This window comes from Salmo trutta, chromosome 28 (genome assembly GCF_901001165.1).
Source record: "Salmo trutta chromosome 28, fSalTru1.1, whole genome shotgun sequence".
In the NCBI taxonomy this organism is placed as follows: domain Eukaryota; kingdom Metazoa; phylum Chordata; class Actinopteri; order Salmoniformes; family Salmonidae; genus Salmo; species Salmo trutta.
In genome coordinates this window covers 25,335,104-25,355,169 of record NC_042984.1, presented here as the reverse complement: position 1 = coordinate 25,355,169, position 20,066 = coordinate 25,335,104, and the positions used below count along the sequence as shown (strand labels likewise).

General features: G+C 39.3%; 1 protein-coding gene across 2 annotated transcripts; it reads right to left on the bottom strand.

The window, feature by feature from the left end:
* Positions 1–1,329: 1,329 nt before the first annotated feature.
* On the bottom strand, positions 1,330–15,991 carry LOC115165855 (NAD kinase-like). 2 transcript variants are annotated; one of them, XM_029719289.1, is made up of 10 exons: positions 15,282–15,988; positions 10,598–10,727; positions 8,411–8,516; positions 7,816–7,901; positions 7,565–7,667; positions 7,246–7,382; positions 6,584–6,683; positions 4,534–4,691; positions 4,153–4,235; positions 1,330–3,726 (listed from the first exon to the last, which is right to left on the bottom strand). In XM_029719289.1, exons 1-10 carry the CDS (start codon positions 15,356–15,358, stop codon positions 3,579–3,581), a joined length of 1,128 nt encoding a protein of 375 aa, XP_029575149.1. In that variant the 5' UTR covers positions 15,359–15,988; the 3' UTR covers positions 1,330–3,578. The 2 variants fall into 2 exon arrangements, 1 of the variants encoding a protein (XP_029575149.1); XR_003870245.1 differs by having other exon boundaries at positions 3,635–3,726; positions 4,050–4,235; positions 15,282–15,991.
* Positions 15,992–20,066: the final 4,075 nt, after the last annotated feature.

Below are 20,066 nucleotides of genomic sequence, written 5' to 3'. Positions count from 1 at the left end.
GGCACAATAAGTTACAAAACACTGTAAACTATTTGATAATAGCTGAGCACCACTGATTAATTTATGTGAGTCTATGACATGGTTACTTTTATCACATTTTGCCTACTTCTAGAGGATTCATCTCAGTATGTTGGATAATGCTTACCCTTTAATGTGCCTACAACACGTACAGTGAGATGTTAAGTTCTTTGGAGTCTGGAGAACCAGTTTACAAGGCCAAATGCACAATCTAACTTCTGAAACAGCTACTGTATGTAAATCAATGCAGATATTCTGTACAACAATTATCTTTTTAGGGTCACTTTGCTTTTACCATAATCATTAACGGATTGTCACTTTTACCTTTATAATTTAATGTGTGCTTGCAGTAAAATAAACCAAAGACAATATTCAGTGGTATTCTAATACATCCATTGGAAATTGTGCCCTGTCTATGAAATGGTTTATTTGAGAGGTTTTATACTGCAAACTTTTTAGATTTCTGTTTTTGTGAACAATATTTATAATTTCATATACAGTAGTATATTCCTATGTATTAACTACTATTGATATGTCCATTGTCTATGCACTACACAAAATAGCTTAGTTTGAAATAATCGTTGTTGAAAGACAGTGAACATCTTTATAGGTTTTCGCTGCACTTTATTGATTGGTTGACAACCCATTATCGTGTTTTTGTAAACTGCAGGTTCTCAATAAAATTATGAAATAAGTGTTGCAGTAAACTCAATTCTAATTTAGTAAGAGAAGTGAACTGCTGGGAAAGACCATACTTCCTCAAATATTCAATAAGTAATAAAGCATGTTATGCTGTCTTTTTCCTTGTTCCCGGTCACTTACAAAAAGAGGGGTCAAATTAATCTGACCTCGACATGCATGAAAAACAATAACGCAGCATTTGGATATTTCAACAAGGTATCACCAAACAAAAAAATGAACACAATTCATTGGCTCATTAATATATTACTATGTATTAACTACTCAACATTTCCATTTTAAATGCACTGTTAGAAATGTAATAATCTTTATATTGATTAAAAGTTGCTCACATTGCTGAAAGCCAGTTAACACATGATTATCTATTTGGTAATTGCAGTAAACTCCTTTTGTTGCTTAATAAATAAAAAAAATGCAGGAAGAGAAGTGAACTGCTGTAAAAGAGATTACTTCCTCAAATTGTGGGTTCCATTTTTCTTTGTTCCTGGACACACACATAAAAGGGGTAAAATTCATTGGATGACCAAAATGCAGCAAATTAATGTTTCAACAAGGATCACAAAATAATACCAAACCAATTGAAAATGAAAATGAACACGTACTGACAATAGATTGGCTCTCTTTTGTTTATTAAAGTTCTCTGGAAAAATATTTATTTCAGAAACAATATTTACAAAGTGATAGGCTTTCAGAGTTATAGAAGTCTACAAAACAAAGTTAAAAGTGAGAATAACTGACATAAAAAGAACAATAGGAATAAGGTCCTTCATCCAAACGGTCCCACTAAGATATCACATTGGGGGAAGTTTATATGATTTGCATGATTTCAGTGTAATTGGTTTGTAAGGCAAAGTTCACAACTGCCTTTACTTCAGGAGAGAATACACTGTACTCTCTCTGGAAAAATAAAGTATAGTAGCATACAAAGACAAATGGATTTCTTCCAGATGTTTCCAAACTATATCTCCCTAACAACTGAAGGGACTGCCATTAACTTGAAAAGACTCCACTCCAAAGTCCATTGAAAGAGGTATGGTGAAACTGACTTACTGTACTAATCATATACATATCAACATACAAAAACGTACCAGAGATGTATATTTCAGCAATGATAGTGTAAACTGGTTAATAAATATATAAAGCATCATAAATTAGAAAAAAAAGGAATGATTAATTGACTAGAGTTACCTGGTCCTCTTGCAGAGTGTGGTGCGCTGGTATCCACAGAGCTTAGACCAGTTTTTCCATCAGGGGAAATTTCACTTGCCATCCAACACACATAATGTATGTAGTAAACTCATACACTATAATTTGTCTGTAAGATAGAAGAAAAACCCTCAACATTTTATCAAGTCGGTATTTCAGAGCAGTGTTGCAGTCTCATTTGGTAAGGCAGGCAACTACCTTGTAGAATCTGAATGCCTTCAATCTCTCAGCATACTGCAATTTTTTTTATTTTACTAGGCAAGTCAGTTAAGAACAAATTCTTATTTTCAATGTCTGCCTTGTTCAGGGTCAGAACAACAGATTTGTACCTTGTCAGCTCTGGGATTTGAACTTGCAACCTTTCGGTTACTAGTCCAAAGCTCTAACCACTAGGCTACCCTGCCGCCCCAGCAATAAGTCAGACACCATAGGTCAGGGGTTGACAACCCTGGTCCAGCTGGGTTTAGGTCCATCCAGACACTACACCAGAATCTACTCATTACCTCACCAACTGAGCTAATTATTCAATATCATTGATGGGCTAAATTCCACCTACCTGGCCTCCCATATCTAAAGCAACAAAAAAAAAACTCTAGATGGGGTGGTAGAAACCCTGTACACTCACAATCGCTTTGATTGTAAACAACAGAATTACAATGGAATCACTTTATGCATCCCACTTGACTCTGAAACGAATGACATAGTAGAGCTATAGCTTTATAGTGAAAGGCTATGAAGACATCGAGTTGTGGTCTCATCTCACCTGGAATGAACTTCAGTTCTTAATGTTTGTGCCATACTCTTTTGACATTACACACGGTCAGACACCACAGCGTTGTTGTTGTAGACAGAGTAGTTAATCTTACATTAATGTTGCGTATCTTAACATTTGTACAAGCCATTTGAGAAGCTTGAATATGAGGAATACTGAAGATATGGTTATGTTACACCTGCACTAAGATGTAAATCCGATTTAAGAAAATGAAAGTTATGTAAACCTTAATTGATTATGATAATATAATATTTACCAGTTTAAGGCACAATCTATACATTTAGCTCATTATTGCAGAGTAGAAGCAATTTTTCTGCTATTCCTGAAGTAGTAATAATACATTTTATTTTAGGGATTGTCTCAAAACGTCAATCATTACTATAAAATACATTTTCAACTCCATATCCCCAAGAACATTGGTTCTTGATAAACGTCCCCACTGACAACAGTCATTATATCTGTGTTATATGTTGAGGAGCTTGGGGTTGATCCGTAGCTCAGTATTACTTTGTCTCACAGGTTAACTTTAACCTGGATTGTTTTCAGACAGACATGAGACAATCTGGTTGTTGGCATAAAAAGGCCATTTCAACAATCTTTTTAAAAAGGTGTGAAATTCTTAACAGTAAGGGATGATCTAGAACCAAAACAAATTAATCTCCGGAGGATGTTGGTTGCAAATTGACCTGATGGAATCCAACTGAAGTCAAAGGGTGCGTTCCAGATATAGGATCGCTATATCATTTTGCCGTGGTATGTTAAACACTTGTCCAGGTATTGTAAAGATCGGATTTGATTTTTGAAGAACTGCGCAGAATCTCTGCAACGCAACCAAAATGGTGTACTATGAGAATGGTGTCACCGGGAGGCGAGGTTGTTGGCGTCAGAACACGTCCTCCTTGGAGCAAAGGTAGTTCTGCTTCTTTCTCACATTCCAGTGTAAACATTGGGTCAGGCTCTCGAACCAGTCGTTCACGGGATCCCGGAAACAGATGGAGGGAATGGGGAAGCAGGAAGTAGTGATGGTAATGCTGGAGATAAGAGAAAGAAAAAGACAAAAGAGCAAACGTCACAATCAATCAGGTATGAGTAGGAGGCATGCAAGGTATTCGCAAACACCCTCAAACAATGACGAAAGAGACACTTGAAACTGGCTGACTAACTTCCTAAAAGGAGTCCTCTGTTACTGGTATATCAATGGGCTGCCAGCATTTCAGTGATAAGGAAGGTAATTATCTCTGGCTGCATAAAGGAAAACTACTACAGAATATCATGTGATGTGACATTTTTGTCTCGAGTACATGAAACTGGTCAATATAATTATATAACTCGTTCTGTCTGTGTATTCAGGCACCTTGCGAGAGTTAGATGAGCTTTGGGTTGAGTTCATCAGGCTATATTCCATGTTTTGACTAGGGGGGAGGTTGCGATGACTGAGGGGTCAAAAGGTCACGCACTTGTCTCCATGGCAGATCTCTTGTCTCTTCCTCCCATCGAATGACACCCAGGCCGTATTCCTGGAGTCACGTGACAGCATGATCTGAGCGTGACAGACGGAGCAGAAGATAGGAATCCAGATGAACGACCAGTCAAAGACAACAAAAGTCTAGCAGTAAATGTGAGTGTGTGTATTATAAGCAATGTCCTCATTGCCATGCATCACCAGTGACTGAAAGAGTACGCATTGTGCTAGCTGTGTGTCAGACTGGTCATTGGTTACCTTTGTGTACTGTTCAATACAAATTTCCTGGAGAGGAGAAGTAAATGCTAATGTCTTGTGGAGAGGAGCAGTAAATGGATAATGACAGTATGGTGAACGCATGTGTGTGTGTGTTTACCTTGAGTTCCACCCCAGCAGGCACCACTATGGGTCTGAAGGACAGTGAGTGGGGGCAGATGGGGGTGATCATGATGGCCGGCACATTGGGGTGGATCATGGAGGCTCCGGCTGCTACCGCGTACGCAGTGCTGCCCGTGGGAGTCGACACGATCACACCTGAGACAACACAAACACACACACACACAGTCTGAGACAGACACTACTTTGACCGCTACACCACCAACAAGCTGAAAGAAGTTCCAAAACACAGTAAACCATCCCCAAGACAACGGAAATACTTCTGACATTCTGAGAGGCTTCCAGAAAGGGAGTTACTAGGAAGTAGTTAAGGACAGATAGCAAAGATTAAACCATCTCAGCCAAATCTACCAACAAGGCGAGCTGCAACAGTATGCACCACTAATAGAACATCAGTACCATGTTTGTATTTGAACAGATTTCTCCTTCGTGGCTTGTTCACAAGCAGTAAGCAGTCGTAATAAACATCACAGTATAACGACCAGTTACAGCATCTAAACTAGAGGTCGACCGATTATGATTTTTCAACGCCGATACCGATACTTGGAGGACCAAAAAAAGCCGATACCGATTAAATCAGCCGATTTATTTATAGAAGCAATATATATATTTGTAATAAATGACAATTACAACAATACTGAATGAACAATGAACACTTATTTTAACTTAATATAACACATAAATCAAATCTATTTAGTCTCAAATAAATAATGAAACATGTTCAATTTGGTATAAATAATGCAAAAACACAGTGTTGTAGAAGTGCAATATGTGCCACGTAAAAAAAGCTAACGTTTAAATTCCTTGCTCAGAACATGAGAACATATGTAAGCTGGTGGTTCCTTTGAACATGAGTCTTCAATATTCCCAGTTAAGAAGTTTTAGGTTGTAGTTATAGGACTATTTCTCTCTATACCATTTGTATTTCATATACCTTTGACTATTGGATGTTCTTATAGGCACTTTAGTATTGCCAGCCTAATCTCGGGAGTCGATAGGCTTGAAGTCATAAACAGTGCTGTGCTTCAAGCATTGATAAGAGCTGCTGTTTGAATGAATGCTTACGAGCCTGCTGCTGCCTACCACCGCTCAGTCAGACTGCTCTATCAAATATCCAATCATATACTTAATTATAATATAATAAACAAACAGAAATTACGAGCCTTTGGTCATTAATATGGTCAAATCCGGGAAACTATCATTTCGAAAACAAAACGTTTATTCTTTCAGTGAAATACGGAACCGTTCCGTATTTTATAGAACGGGTGGCAACCCTAAGTCTAAATATTACTGTTACATTGCACAACTTTCAATGTTATAATTATGTCAAATTCTGGCAAATTAATTGCGGTCTTTGTTAGGAATAAATGGCCTTTCAACAGTTCGCAACGAGCCAGGCGGCCAAAACTGCTGCATATACCCTGACTGCACTGAACGCAAGAGAAGTGACACAATTTCCCTAGTTAATATGGCCCACTAACATGAATTTCTTTTAACTACATAAGCAGGTTTTAAAAATATATACTTGTGTATTGATTTTAAGAAAGGCATTGATGTTTATGGTTAGGTACATTATTGCAACGATTGTGCTTTTTTCGCGAATGCGTTTTTGTTAAATCGTCACCCGTTTGGCGAAGTTGAAGTAGGCTGTGATTTGATGATAAATTAACAGGCACCGCATTGATTATATGCAACACAGAACAAGCTAGTTAACCTAGTAATATCATCAACCATGTGTTGTTAACTAGTGATTATGTGAAGATTGATTGTTTTTTTATAAGATAAGTTTAATGCTAGCTAGCAACTTACCTTGGCTCCTTGCAGCCACAAGGTCCTTTTGATGCTGCACTCGTGTAACAGGTGGTCAACCTGCTACGCAGTCTTCTCGTGGATTGCAATATAATCGTCCAAAAAGGCCGATTACCGATTGTTATGAAATGTTGAAATCAGCCCTAATTAATCGGCCATGCCGATGGGGTAAAACATGTCCTTTAACCCAGTAGCAGCAGGTTGAGGGGTTTACTACTCACCGTCTCCCTGTACCGTGGTGATGAGGTGTCCGTCTAAAAAGAGGTCCACGTTGGAAAGGTAGGAGGACGGGCCTCTGTCCACCACCACCTCATTCAGCACCTGTTGGACCAGGAAACCCAGAGTCATGTTAACCAGAGATACTCCACTAGTCATGTTGTTAGTTACTTTAGTAAAAAAAATTGGAACCCAGCCCTATGTTATGACTTGTTAAAGCCCACTCAGTAGGAAGAAGGGACTGTGTGTATGATGACAATGCATAATGAACTACGATCAAAACTCAAACACCCCACATACATCAACCCTATGATAGATGATAGCACCAGGCCAAAATAGAAGCACATAGGGTGCATTGCTAGAACTACAGAAAAGCAGTGAAACAAATCCATGTGACAGACTACCTCAAACAAATAAGGAGGAAGTGAAACTAGACCTGAAGGATTGCTGCCACCCTACAATCCCCAAAACAAATTGTACATTTAGACCTTTCTGGTATTTTATCATGCCACTGGGATCTGAGGTCAGGCCTGTGACAGTGGGAACATTACCAGAATAAAGACAATGAGTCCTTTGACTGAGATGTTCCACGTCATCATGATGCTAGGAACCTATTGTGGTACTAACCATAATACTGGGGTAACATACCAGTAGACACAGCGCTCACCTGGTACTGCATGGCTTTGCGGCTGCCCTCGCTGTCTCCGTTGGTCATGATGATGCCCTTCTCATCCACCCGGGCCTTCTTCTCTCGGCTCTCCTTCACCACTCGCAGGCGACTGCGCAGGATGATGGCGGCGTTACCTGCTCAGCAGACACACAAACTTTGTTTAACTAAGAGTAGCATGTAAAATGTAAATGTGAACCTAGCAGCTAGAAATGCTAACTGTAGCACAACTTGTGCCGTGTAAACAGCCACCAGCATACAGATAAGAGAGTAAGGCTTCTGTTGTTGAAATTGGGTAAGGTCATGCCTAAAGACGTACCCTCAATGATTTGGGTGACCTGAGACTGGTACGTGTCAAAGTTGAAAGGCGTGAGGAAGCCCAGAGAACCCAGGTGGAAGGCCATAACAGGTGGAACACTCTTCTGAAAAAACACATCAGCACATACACACACAAGCAAGCTATGGAAACAAGCACAATCAAGATTTATTTTACTACAATTCACAGTATATTCAAAAACTGACAAATGAGTATGTTTACTTTACTTGGAGAAGTGAATAGTAAATGTATACCTGGAAGAGTGACGATGCGTAAAGTAAGGTCCCATCTCCACCAAGACAGATGATGAAGTCCACTCGATTGGAAATGTCATCGAGATCTGCGGTGTGCATACAAACACATTAGGTTCAAGTCCGTAAGAGAAAGCTATACTACTTCAAGTGAGAGTTTCATAGACATTCATAGACAATCCTGACATTTACACAACAGTCACTTTTGTTGCTGAGAATTTTCCTGCAAAGCAAAATCATTTTCAATTTTAAATTTCAGACTTGATTTTCCCTAACACAAATGTATTAACCCCTACAAAATAATAAATACATTAATTATAATCCACATAATAATTCACAGTTCCTGTTGCTGCAGGATTATTTTCCTGCTGTAGCATACTGGCTCAAATTAAGATCCTACATCACTAGCTACATAGAGTCATTCAGATCAATCTATCATCCTTCAGGATTGTATTCACTAGGCACCAAATGGAAGAAAACTGACAAAACAATACCTAAACTTCTCCCATAAGATAATGCATTTTCATTTTTTTGTTGAAAAAAAGGGCTACTTTGTGCACTAATGAATACGACCCAGTCCTCTTAATGGTCTCCTCACCTTCTCTGAAGGTGCAGAACTTCTGGATGATGGCCGCAAAGCTCTCATCGGCCTGGATGGCTGGGTCCGCCAGAACCTTCCTCTCCACGTAAACAATTATGCTTTTCTGGTAGAACAACACACAAGTATAAACATATGCATTAGCAACATGCACATGTAATGCAGGGTTTGTACAGATAGTGGCAAGTCAAATTTTGGGGCTCCCGAGTGGCGCAGCGGTCTAAGGCACTGCATCGCAGTGCTAGAGGCATCACTAAAGACCCTGGTTTGATCCCGGGCTGTATCACAACCGGCCGTGATCGGGAGTCCCATGGGGCGGTGCACAATTGGCCCAGTGTCGTCTGGGTTAGGGGAGGCTTTGGCCGGGGTAGGCCGTCATTGTAAATAAGAATTTGTTCTTAACTGACTTGCCTAGTTAAATAAAAGGTTTAAAAAATGTTACAAATTCAAGGACCTTCAAGTGCTTTTTCAAGCACGAATATTTATTTTCGAGGACAATCAATTCGTAATAGTTCCTATTATGTAATTGTTTCTAGTTGCCACCAGATGGCAGTATATCACCACAACCTCATGAAAAAACCCCACTAACTTATTCATCAATGCCTTACAAGTTCTACTCAAATAATGTGTTTCACTATTTATTTACTACATACATGAGGACTGATGGTGTTCACTGATTTCCTTATATGAACTGTAACTAAGTAAAATCGTTGAAATTGTTGCATTTTGTGTTTATATTTTTGTTCAGTGTACATAATATTAAATTGTCTTTTATATTTAAATTTTCATAAAATTTCACAAAATGTTAGGTCCCACAGACTGTCCCAACCCATAATGACATGAAAGTGAATTCTGACAGTGTAAAAGGCCCTTAGTTGACTCTAGAATTGTGTGTTCTATACCCATTTGAAGATAAACAAGTTCTTAATGTGTTTGATAAGATTAAAGACTCTCTCAGGGGACCCTATTTAAACATGGGTCCCAGACCCCAAGTTTGGGAACCACTGTACTACTAACGTCATCTTTCTAGCCAGCTAGTTATAGCTAGCTACAGTACCTGGCTAATAGCCAGAGCAACCTAGCTAGCTAGACTTCTGACTGAAATATCACTGAATATTTACCAGTTGTACACTCATTTTCCGAGAGTCAGGGTGGGTTTGTCTGTTGACACGGCAGGAGTCGAGGGATGTTAAAAGAATTCCCACTGTCAGCGGCATCTCTCTGCTACTTGCCGCTGTAGATCTGGGCTGAGGTAGTTCGTTTCACCTCTCGGCCTATGTCGAGTTTCCCGTTGGAAAGAGTAGTGAATGAATGAATGCACTGCTAACATGGAAAATTCGGGGGAGCAGGAGAACATAACGAGCATACATGAATCATTCATGATTCCACTCGTTCGCAGAGTAATGAGTGATTAGAACTCAGATCAAAAAGCCTTCTGAGCGTTGATCAATGCTGGGAATGCAATAATAAGTGTGTAAACAACAATTAACCAAATAAAAAGGTTGAGTAAACGCAAATTCACATGAAACCGTGCGTAAACAGCATTTACCCTCCACTACATCCCTTGTTGGGTTTGATAAAACCCATTAAAAAAAATACTACATTTGCCCAGCATTCTAGCTATTGATGTGACGTTTGGCGGCGCCTAATCAGTCAGTTCTGTACCTGCTTGGCTGAGTGGCAGTGTGGATGAAATGTGCGAGCTCGCCAGGCAACCAGAAAGCAAAACACGTGAGGAAATAAAACTTGGTAGTCTGCCTAGCAAGACCAATAACATATTTCGTCATTTTCTGTCTAATTTGTCTAAAATGTCTAATTTTCAAGTTATTCCAGTATTTGAATATCAGAGTGCCAAATTCAAGTACTTTAACCACATCAAGCACCTTGTGCGAACCCTGGTAAAGCTAATACTTTCATATGACCTTTTAGAAGACTAATAGGTCGAAAGAATATTCAGACTGCAGTTTACAAGCAGCCTTACTTTCTTGTAAGGTGTAAGTATACAATTATTCATTTTTTTATATATTCTCAGTCACTAATATTTCTGTTTTTAGGGATTTAATGGCAGACTTTCTAATGAAACTGAACTACACACCCATCAAGGCCGCTAAGGTGCAGGTAGCTATAATTTGAGACTAGAGAGCCTCTGCACACTGTGGGTCACTGCAAAAAGTACAAATGTCCTACCTCTGTGAGAAACACACAGAGCTCTTTGAAAGGCTGCAGTAGACTGGCATCCTGGATCTTCTTGATGACAAGGACACTTTTGGGAGGCTTGTTCCACGTCAGTCTCTGGCTGGCTGGGTCCTGAATGTGCCTGAGTGGTGAGAAAGAAAGACCACAGGTAATCAATACGTTTTTTAAGGGTAATAATGAATTGTACATTTTAATCACTCATCATTTGATCAAAGGGATTGCAGCAACAGAGCTGTTGTTCCGTAATAAAAAAAATTATTCAATTTTGATGGAGCACCATTTGTAAACCTACAGCTAAGAACTGTAGTTTTACACGAGTCATTGTCCTTCTTGACATTTTGAGGTGAATAAACATAGTTGTAATTCTCTCATGGTTTCTCACTACTGTAGCCTGTAAACTTTGCGGCTATTGAACATTTCTGGTTTGGGCATGGTGAGCTCTCAGTAGCCATGTTTTGAGCTCTTGTGGTTGTTGGCTCAGTGTTCCTTCATACTGTTTGTTTTTACCAGTTTGATAAGATGCAGAGCTGCTTAATACCTATCCTATTATTGGCTGGGGCTTAGTCTAGTAACACTGGCAGCCTCAGAATTCAGCAGGGTCAAGAAGGGACCATACATTTATATAAACACATCACAGTGACCTCACATTCCAACCAAGGTGCAGGAATAACACCCTGATGAAGGCGACACGTTGAAACGCTTTGGTGTCATAAGTATTTTTCTTGTCAATTTCCACTGTTGTATTTGTTTCAAATTTCCATTAGGGCTGTGACGATACCAGTATCACAATATTTTTTCCATGGCAAAAATGAAAACACGAAGCAGAACAAACACTCTGGTCCTTTAAAAACCTGCTCTATATAAAATATTGTGTGCTATAGCTTGGAAAATAAATTAATGTGACACTGGATGTCAACATAATTATGTTTGTTCCCAACATTCCGTCTGTTTTCCCAAAGAAGTTAACTCCGCACATGTATTGTTTCCTTGACACGATACTAATGGGTATCGCGCTACAAGTATCGTCCAGACGTAATTTCCAGTGTCATGTACATTTTCGAGGGGGTTGCGGAATAGTGTTAGTTGACAGAGCATACAGATACAGTGGTAGAATATGCATTTTGTCATCATTCATTGAAAGTAAGGCTACTTGTAAGTTTTTACATAATGCATGCGATTAGCTCTAGCAGTCCTTGTCGACTTTGTGAGCTGGTTACACGTGACCTTAACTTGAAACTCAAATGGTCGATTAAAACAAAAACTAATCTGTAGGCCTTCATACAAAGTAGCCTAATTGAGGGAAAACCAGAGTTGGGCTGTAGTTTGTAGTCCTTGTACAATATCAAATTGTTCTTTTGAGATACTGTTAAGGATGAGATACTCTGTCTGTTGAAACACAGGTTTGTTTTACTTACAAAATGTGTTAAAACAGTAATACAACAGTACAAATACAAGAGATGGACCACACATGATAACACCAGCTTACGACATTACACACTACACTGCTTAATCTATTATTGTTTGGCTTCTGGTACCATAAGACTGACACTGTATAAGAGACATAGTTCCCGTGTGGCTCAGTTGTTAGAGCTTGCTGCTTGCAACGCCAGGGTTGTGGATTCGATTCCCACAGGGACGAAAAAGTAAAACAATTTGTGACTCATTTCAGGAAACTAGGCGTATGTCGCACATCACTACTTCACAGGAGAGCCATTTCAATGTAAACTAAAAAAAAAAAATCTAAATGCGTTTTTTGGCAGAAATGCCTTCTGGAACATGTGAACTTTTATGTGCCTTAATAACAAACTTGTATGCCATCTGTAAATATGAATACAATTGTTAAATTACGAGCCTAGTTGGTTTAGCCACAGAAAAAGCCAGCAACCTTCCAGCTAGCCATGATTGGCTGAGAAAATGAGTGGGCTGGACATACCGAGACATGAGTTCGGATTGGTCTGACATGTAGCATGAGTCGGTCTATTTGAGCTGGTCAGTATGTGTAGGTAATCCTGTCTGACGGGGCTTTAAAAAAAAGATATCACGTAGTAGAACTGAATAAGTGTTGCTCACCACTTGGAGGACCGAGTTTTGAAACAGTGGAGTTAGAGTATGATAGCTAAGGAGATGGAGAAAACCCCTGTCTCTGGATTACATCTTCAAACTAAGGGCAACCATGGCATCCGTGAGCGAGGGAGAAGCATCCATCCATGTACACATTTTCAGATATTACACGTTTCTAATTTTGTCAGAAAGTCATTTTTATTTCAAGATAAAGTGTATTGTTAGCTTGCTAATGTTAGCTGTCTGGTTCGCTAGCTAACGTTACGTGTATGATCTGTGTAGTAATATTATTCGTATCTCAGAGCCAGCAAGCTAGCATTGAACCTGTTTGGTTAGTTAGCTGCAGATTCATGTAGGGCAGTAATGTCATGAGTTGCGATTATGGTTCATTGTTTAGCTAGCTAGCTACATGTTGTAACAAAATACTCCACTATGCAAGTAACCATTTCAATAGAATGTTAATGATGTCACTGCGACAACAGTTGATAGACATAGCTGGTAAATTCGCTCTCGCTATCTACTCGGATTTCAGAGCACTTTCGTCTGAGTATGCCAGTGTGCAGAATAACTGACGAATTTACGAACACTCAACACCCGTTGAATATGGCTGGTGTCAATAAACGTTGGCAAAAAAGCGTAAATTGTTGCCAGCAGCACAGTTGCCGTCATCAACGCTCTGGATAACATAAAAACAGCCTAACCAGCTCTGCTAGGGCGAGTAAAATGGTCAGAGTGAGCTGTTCTCTCATTTGTGTCTGGAAGTAGCTAGCAAGCTAGCAAAAATTAGCCAGTTAGCTTGGGTGCTTGACTGCTGTTGTTCGGACAGAACGCTCGGATCAACCCTTAAAGAGATGGGAGGGGCTAAAGCTTAAGAGGGTGTGAATGATGCTGAATGGGTATGGACAAAGAAGAGGTCTGCAGTAGGTGTACCAAAACAGTGAGGTTACAAGTTTATCAACTTTCAAAACAGAATTACTTTCCCCATTGTTCCTCAACTTTAGTGTATGATATACCATTTTCTAGCTAACTTTCTACTTTTATCCAATGTAAAAAATACAATTTCAAAAGTTGCTACATAAGACCGAATCGAGCCGGACGGTCACATTTATGCACTCACTACTGTAAGTCACTCTGGATAAGAGTGTCTGCTAAATGACAAATGTAAATAACCTAAACTTGGATTTCCATATCCTTGAAATAAGCCTACTGTATGTAAAACACTGACATGTCAACTTGGGTTGCCAGATAAGTACAATATTGACATTACATCAACTTGGGTTGCCAGATCTATAAATCCTTCGGAGAGAAACAACATTTTCATATTCCCCATCTCCTTTGGGGTATGGTAGTACGCAAATGTACCATCTGGCAATATTTTGAGGATGTTGGGGCGGCAGGTAGCCTAGTGGTTAGAGCGTTGGACTAGGAACCGAAAGGTTGCAAGATCGAATCCCCGAGCTGACAAGGTAAAAAATCTGTGGTTCTGCCCCTGAACAAGGCTGTTCCTAGGCTGTCATTGAAAATAAGAATTTGTTCTTAACTGACTTGCCTAGTTAAATAAAGGTAAAAAATAAATGATTAATCTCTTGTGGACTGTAACTGGAATTGAGTAGTTTACGTGAGATTCTTTGTTGCTGAGATTAGTGGTCGTGTGTACTTGGAGGATTATCTTTCATTATAAATCAAGGTTTCAATATGTTGTTTCTGACTTTCTAAATGTGTATCTGTTTATTGTCAACAACTGAGTCCTCTGTGTTAGCCAGAGAGGGTGTGTGCAGTGCACCAAAGTCATTAGTGCTCGTGGGGTGAGGTGGGGGCTCGTGTCAAACCATTACAGACCGAAGACACAACCCAACTCATGACTTTCGATGAATGTACGTCTATTCACCCAAAGGCCACAAATTACAATTCCACACAGGAATAGGCTACAATTGGAACAAAATAAAAAAAGATGCTAAAGTTTTGATACATGAGAAAACATCTTTACAAAACGTAACATTGGGCTTTACGAAAGGTACTTTGTAAAAATGTAATTTGTTTGTGTGACATATGTGAGCAGTGAGCACACAATTAGCCTATGTTATAAGCCAATATCAGAACAGGCAAACCCACACCCCTTCCCCCATTGGAGAAAGTCTGGCTAAACAGGTAGGCAAAACCCTCGTCCCGGTTTCATTACAAAGACCAAATATGGACAATGTCACAATGTGCCTGTGTTTTGTCAGTGGTATGGCTCATTTAGTTACAAATAGCGGTCACGCATAATAACCTCAACCTACAGCCAGCCATCTAGGAATAGTACTTCTCATTTTAAATTCCACTGTTTACAAATGAGAGTAAAATCATGCCCATATGACCATAGATACTCTACAGATGGATACTATCTGTACATACCATATATACTAGTACACAGGTATAAGTCTTTCAGGTCCTAATGTCACCTAATGACAAACCAAAAGGAACAAAAAACACATTCACACATTCACTATGCTAAGACTACAGGACAATGCAGGTTAGTACTTCACTCATCAAACATTACTTGTAAAGCCATGTTCCTATTGAGAAAGCCTGTCAGCCGAAGAGAAAGAAAGACAGAGAGAGAGAATATTCTCACCATTTCCACACTTTGTTGTCGCTGTTCTCCAGAGCTTGCGGTTGCACACACTGGTTGAATTTCATGGCTGTCTGCATGTGATGCTTCTTCAAGCAGAGATGGGTGGAGAGAGCACTGACTGAATGTGCTTGGTTATGCCAAGCTACCTGCTCTTCAGTCTACCGATTCCACTATCTAAAGCAAAACAACTCATTTTGCTCTGTACAGTCTCTGTGTGCCTAAAGCATTCTTTAAAAAAATCCAGTGGTTAATTCAAGTTATATTTAACCACCTAATGCAGATCTCACCACTTAAGTTGAATTATGTTGGTAGTCTTCCCATAAGCTGCCTTCAATATCTATCCTTCATCAAACCACCAGAAAAACCACAGTTGTCGCTACTTCTTCCTGGATTGCCTTGTGTAAATATTAACTCTAAATCTCTACTCTGCATTCTGACGGTGACCCAAACCTCTCACTCATCTTAAAACAGACCTGATAGAATGACATCATCGCCAGCCCCGCCTACAACAACCCACCTACAACAATTACAGACCCTCCCCTTTAAGGGAAGACAACTCTCATTGGCTGGCTGTGTTAAGATGTTATAGAACAATGTTCAAGTGGACTTTCCCGGGTTAGTCCTACCTAAAAGTAGTTAATCTGAGAACATTACATACAACGGGACCATTACAGATGGATTACACTTCCTTGATATGAGGAATAGGTACTATGAATTGTTGTTTGTTTTATATTATTCAATGAGTATTATAAAGTTTTTCCTAGGGCATATACAATAAAAAAAACTTCCATGAATGTATTAAAATAGACATTTTAGAAGAGTTTTACAATTAAACAAATTGTAAACAAATATTTTGTTACATAACAGAAAAGGGCCATCCTAAAATGAGTGCCTGTCAAAGACTGCTCTTCATTATAATGACAGATACACTACACTGAGTGTCCAAAACATTAAGGACACCTGCTCTTTCCCTGATATAGACTGACCAGGTGAATCCAGGTGAAAGCTATGATCCCTCATTGATGTCACTTGTTAAATCCAGTTAAAATCAGTGTAGATGAAGGGGAGACAGGTTAAAGAAGGATTGTTAAACCTTGAGACATGGATTATGTATGTATGCTATTCAGAGGGTGAGTGGGAAAGACAAAAGACTTAAGTATCTTTGAACAGGTTATGGTAGTAGGTGCCAGACGCACTGGTTTTTGTCAAGAACTGCAACAAGAACAGCCAACTTAACATAACTGTGGGAAGCATTGGAGTCAACATGGGACACCATGCCCAACAAATTGAGTGGGGGTGAATTATTCACCAATGACTGGAGATGAGTTGGACAGAAGGTGGAATTTAGTTTTTAGAGCTGAATCACACGACACAACACAAGTGTGTGTAAGAAAGGGGGGAGGGGTTGTCTGTGTGTGTGATTGTCAGTGCGGACGTTGGCCACACTTTCAAGGCTAAAACATGTCACTGCCTGCAGATCAAGCAACTTTCTCGACATTGTCTTGCCCACATCAGTCAAATCAGCACAGCAGACATCTCCACATTATATAACGGGAAACAAATATTCACTAATGCAGGGTTCTTTCTGCATAGGAAATGCTTGGGCTGTCCGAAAATGTATATGGGATGGGAAAACATATTCAGATAGAAAATATAATGGACCTATATTTTAATAATATAATATCTGAGTATTTTTGTCATGGCATGGGGCTCCCATTGAATGTATTTTACTTAAGTCATTCAGATCATTTAAGAACACAGCATAAGCTATTGCAAAATGTGGCGTATTGCAGGAAATTTGCTTGAAAACAGCAACATCTTCTCTCAGCCCCATGGCAAACTGTGTACCTAAGCCCGTTTTTTGATCTAGAACAAACCCTGCACTAGTGAAAGGAATATTTTCATACCAGGATAAAAAGTAAACTAAACTAAATCTCAAACAAAACTGGCCCTTGTGAAATGCAAAACAATTTTACACTGACAGTAACAATTATGTTTTTTTACAGTCTATAAACGTGCAACTCCTGTCTCCTTATTTCGATACTAAACAAGAAACTTATTTTCTCATTGTGGTTAGGTTTTTTGATTGGATGCCGAAGCCTTATTACTGTGTCAGTGAGTCCATTTAGTGACTGTTGTGTTGATATTCAGTCATTAAAAAAAAATAAAAAATACATGTTTTCAACCTTATTTAACCAGGTAGGCCAGTTGAGAACAAGTTCTCATTTACAACTGCGACCTGGCCAAGATAAAGCAAAGTAGTGCGACAAAAACAACAACACAGAGGTACACATAAACAAAGGTACAGTCAATAACACAATAGAAAAATCTATGTACAATGTGTGCAAATGTAGAAGAGTAGGAAGGTAAGGCAATAAATAGGCCATAGTGGTGAAATAATTATAATTTAGCAATTAACACTGGAGTGATAGATGTGCAGATGAGGATGTGCAAGTAGACGTGCACAATTATTTGGCAAATTGTATTCCTCGGGATTCATTTTATTGTTGAACAAACACAATGCTCTCAGTCAATCCAAAATGTTATTGAACCTCAAACCTGAATGTTTAAAAAAGGAAAAGTGAGTTTTGTCTTTCTCAGGGAAATATACAAGTGTGCACAATTATTAGGCAATTAAATTACAAAAATAATTTCTCTCAACTCACTTGTTTATTCTCAATTTTTAGAGTAAGTGTAACAGATAAGTAACACAAAATGACAATTATATAACATTTTTGGCCTTTCAACAATATTCAGTGACTAATATAGCCACCCTTATTTTCAATAACTGCCATGAGCCTTCCATCCATGGTGTCTGTCAGTTTCTTGATCTGTTAACGATCAATTTTCACTGAAGCGGCAACCACAGCCTCCCAAATGCTGTTCAAAAAGGTGTATTGTCTTCCATCACTGTAAATCTCACATTTGAGAAGGGCCCACAAGTTCTCAATAGGATTTAAGTCAGGTGAGGAAGGGGGCCAGGTCACTATTCAGGCATCTTTGAGGCCCTTGCTGGCTAGCTAAGCAGTGCAGTACTTGGATGCATGTGATGGAGCATTGTCCTGCATAAAGATCATGGCCTTCTAGAATGCTGAGGACTTCTTCCTGTACCACTGTTTGACGAAATAATCTTCCAGAAACTGGCAGTAGGTTTGGGAGTTGAGTTTCAGTCCATCTTCAACCCGAAAAGGTCCAACTACCTCATCCTCAATGATAGCAGCCCATACCAGTACCCCTCCTTCACCTTGCTGGCACCTGACTCAAAGTGGTGCCCTGTGTCCATTACTGATCCAGCCATGGGCCCATCCATTTCGTCCATCAAGAGTCACTTTCATTTCATCTGTCCATAAAACCTTTGAAAAATCTGTCTTCAGGTATTTCTTTGCCCAATCTTGATGCTTCAACTTGTGAATCTTATTCAGTGGTGGTCTTGTTTCAGTCTTCTTGACCTTGGCCATGTCTCTGAGCACTTGACACCTTGTACTTCTGAACACTCCAGGTAGGTTGCAGTTCTGGAATACGGTGGCACTGGAGGATAATGGGTTCCTGGTAGTTTGACGTTTAATTCTTCTCAAGTCTTTTGCAGTTAATTTCCACCTTTTCTTCCCCATGCGTTTTTTGCACCCCAGTTGACAATTCGCAACAAAACGTTTGAATGTCCGGTGGTCACACCTCAATAGTTTAGCTATTTAAAGAGTGTCGCATCCGTCTGAAAGGCATTTTACATTTTTGGTTTTTCAGTGTCAGTTAAATTTATTTTTTGGCCCATTTTACCTGAGGTAATGAGGCTGCCTAATAATTATGCACACTTTGATATAAGGTGTTATTCACTTTCGCCACACCCTCCCTCATTACATAAATACATATCACCTGAAAATCATTAAATCCAATAAGCATTCAAGTTTACATGGCTTGGAGTTCGAAAATGTGAATAGAAACAATGATAAGATCAGAATACTCACTTGCCTAATAATTGTGCACGCAGTGTACTGGTGTGCAAAAGAGCAGAAAAAAACAAAAACAAATATGGGGATGAGGTAGGTAGTTGATTGGATGGGCTATTTACAGATGGGCTGTGTACAGCTGCAGCGATCGGTAAGCTGATCTGACAGCTGATGCTTGAAGTTAGTGAGGGATAAATTTGAGAAAAAAACTCAACCTTTTATCTCAAACAGATGATTTAAAAAAATACTTGCTATTTCCTCATAGAACATCAATATTTTGTATATTGTTTGGGTACGCCCACAGCATTCCAACAGTGAAAGGCTTTAAACATACAGTACTTAAAACCTGTTGGGGCTAGGGGGCAGTATTTGCACGGACGGATAAAACTTGGAAGGATGTCTTCTCTCGAATGAGCTATTAATCATATATTTTTGCGATATTCCTACCTCGAAATGTGTAATAGCACATTTTTCCTATTTGTCTGCCTCTTTAGTCCAGGGTGCATTGCATGGAGCCGTTGCCAGAACATTATAGAAAGGAGATGGGAATCCAGTGAAGGAAGGAATGTATAACACCCCACCCAGCAGACTGTCGACCAGTCGCATTCATGTTGTCATGCTAAACTAATCGTCACGCAATCCCTTCTCAAAGTCAGTGATATGTCGAGAAACGTGCCTATTATCCTCAAAAGTGTGTAATGTCACAAATCCTAAGCTATACGATACTACAGATGGCAAGTTAATTATCTCACATCTCGGAAAATATTTGTAATGTTTATATTTTGGGTTCTGATGGAGTACAACATTTTAACCTGTTGGGGCTAGGGGGCAGTATTTGCAC

Excerpts from the sequence above, each read along its gene's own strand:
- LOC115165855 (XM_029719289.1), bottom strand. The coding sequence starts at position 15,358 with ATGCAGACAGCCATGAAATTCAACCAGTGTGTGCAACCGCAAGCTCTG. Across the intron at positions 4,236-4,533 it reads CTGCTGGGGTGGAACTCAAG|ATCATGCTGTCACGTGACTC; the intron begins GTAAACACACAC and ends TGTCACGCTCAG. Across the intron at positions 3,727-4,152 it reads GAGATCTGCCATGGAGACAA|CATTACCATCACTACTTCCT; the intron begins GTGCGTGACCTT and ends TCTTATCTCCAG.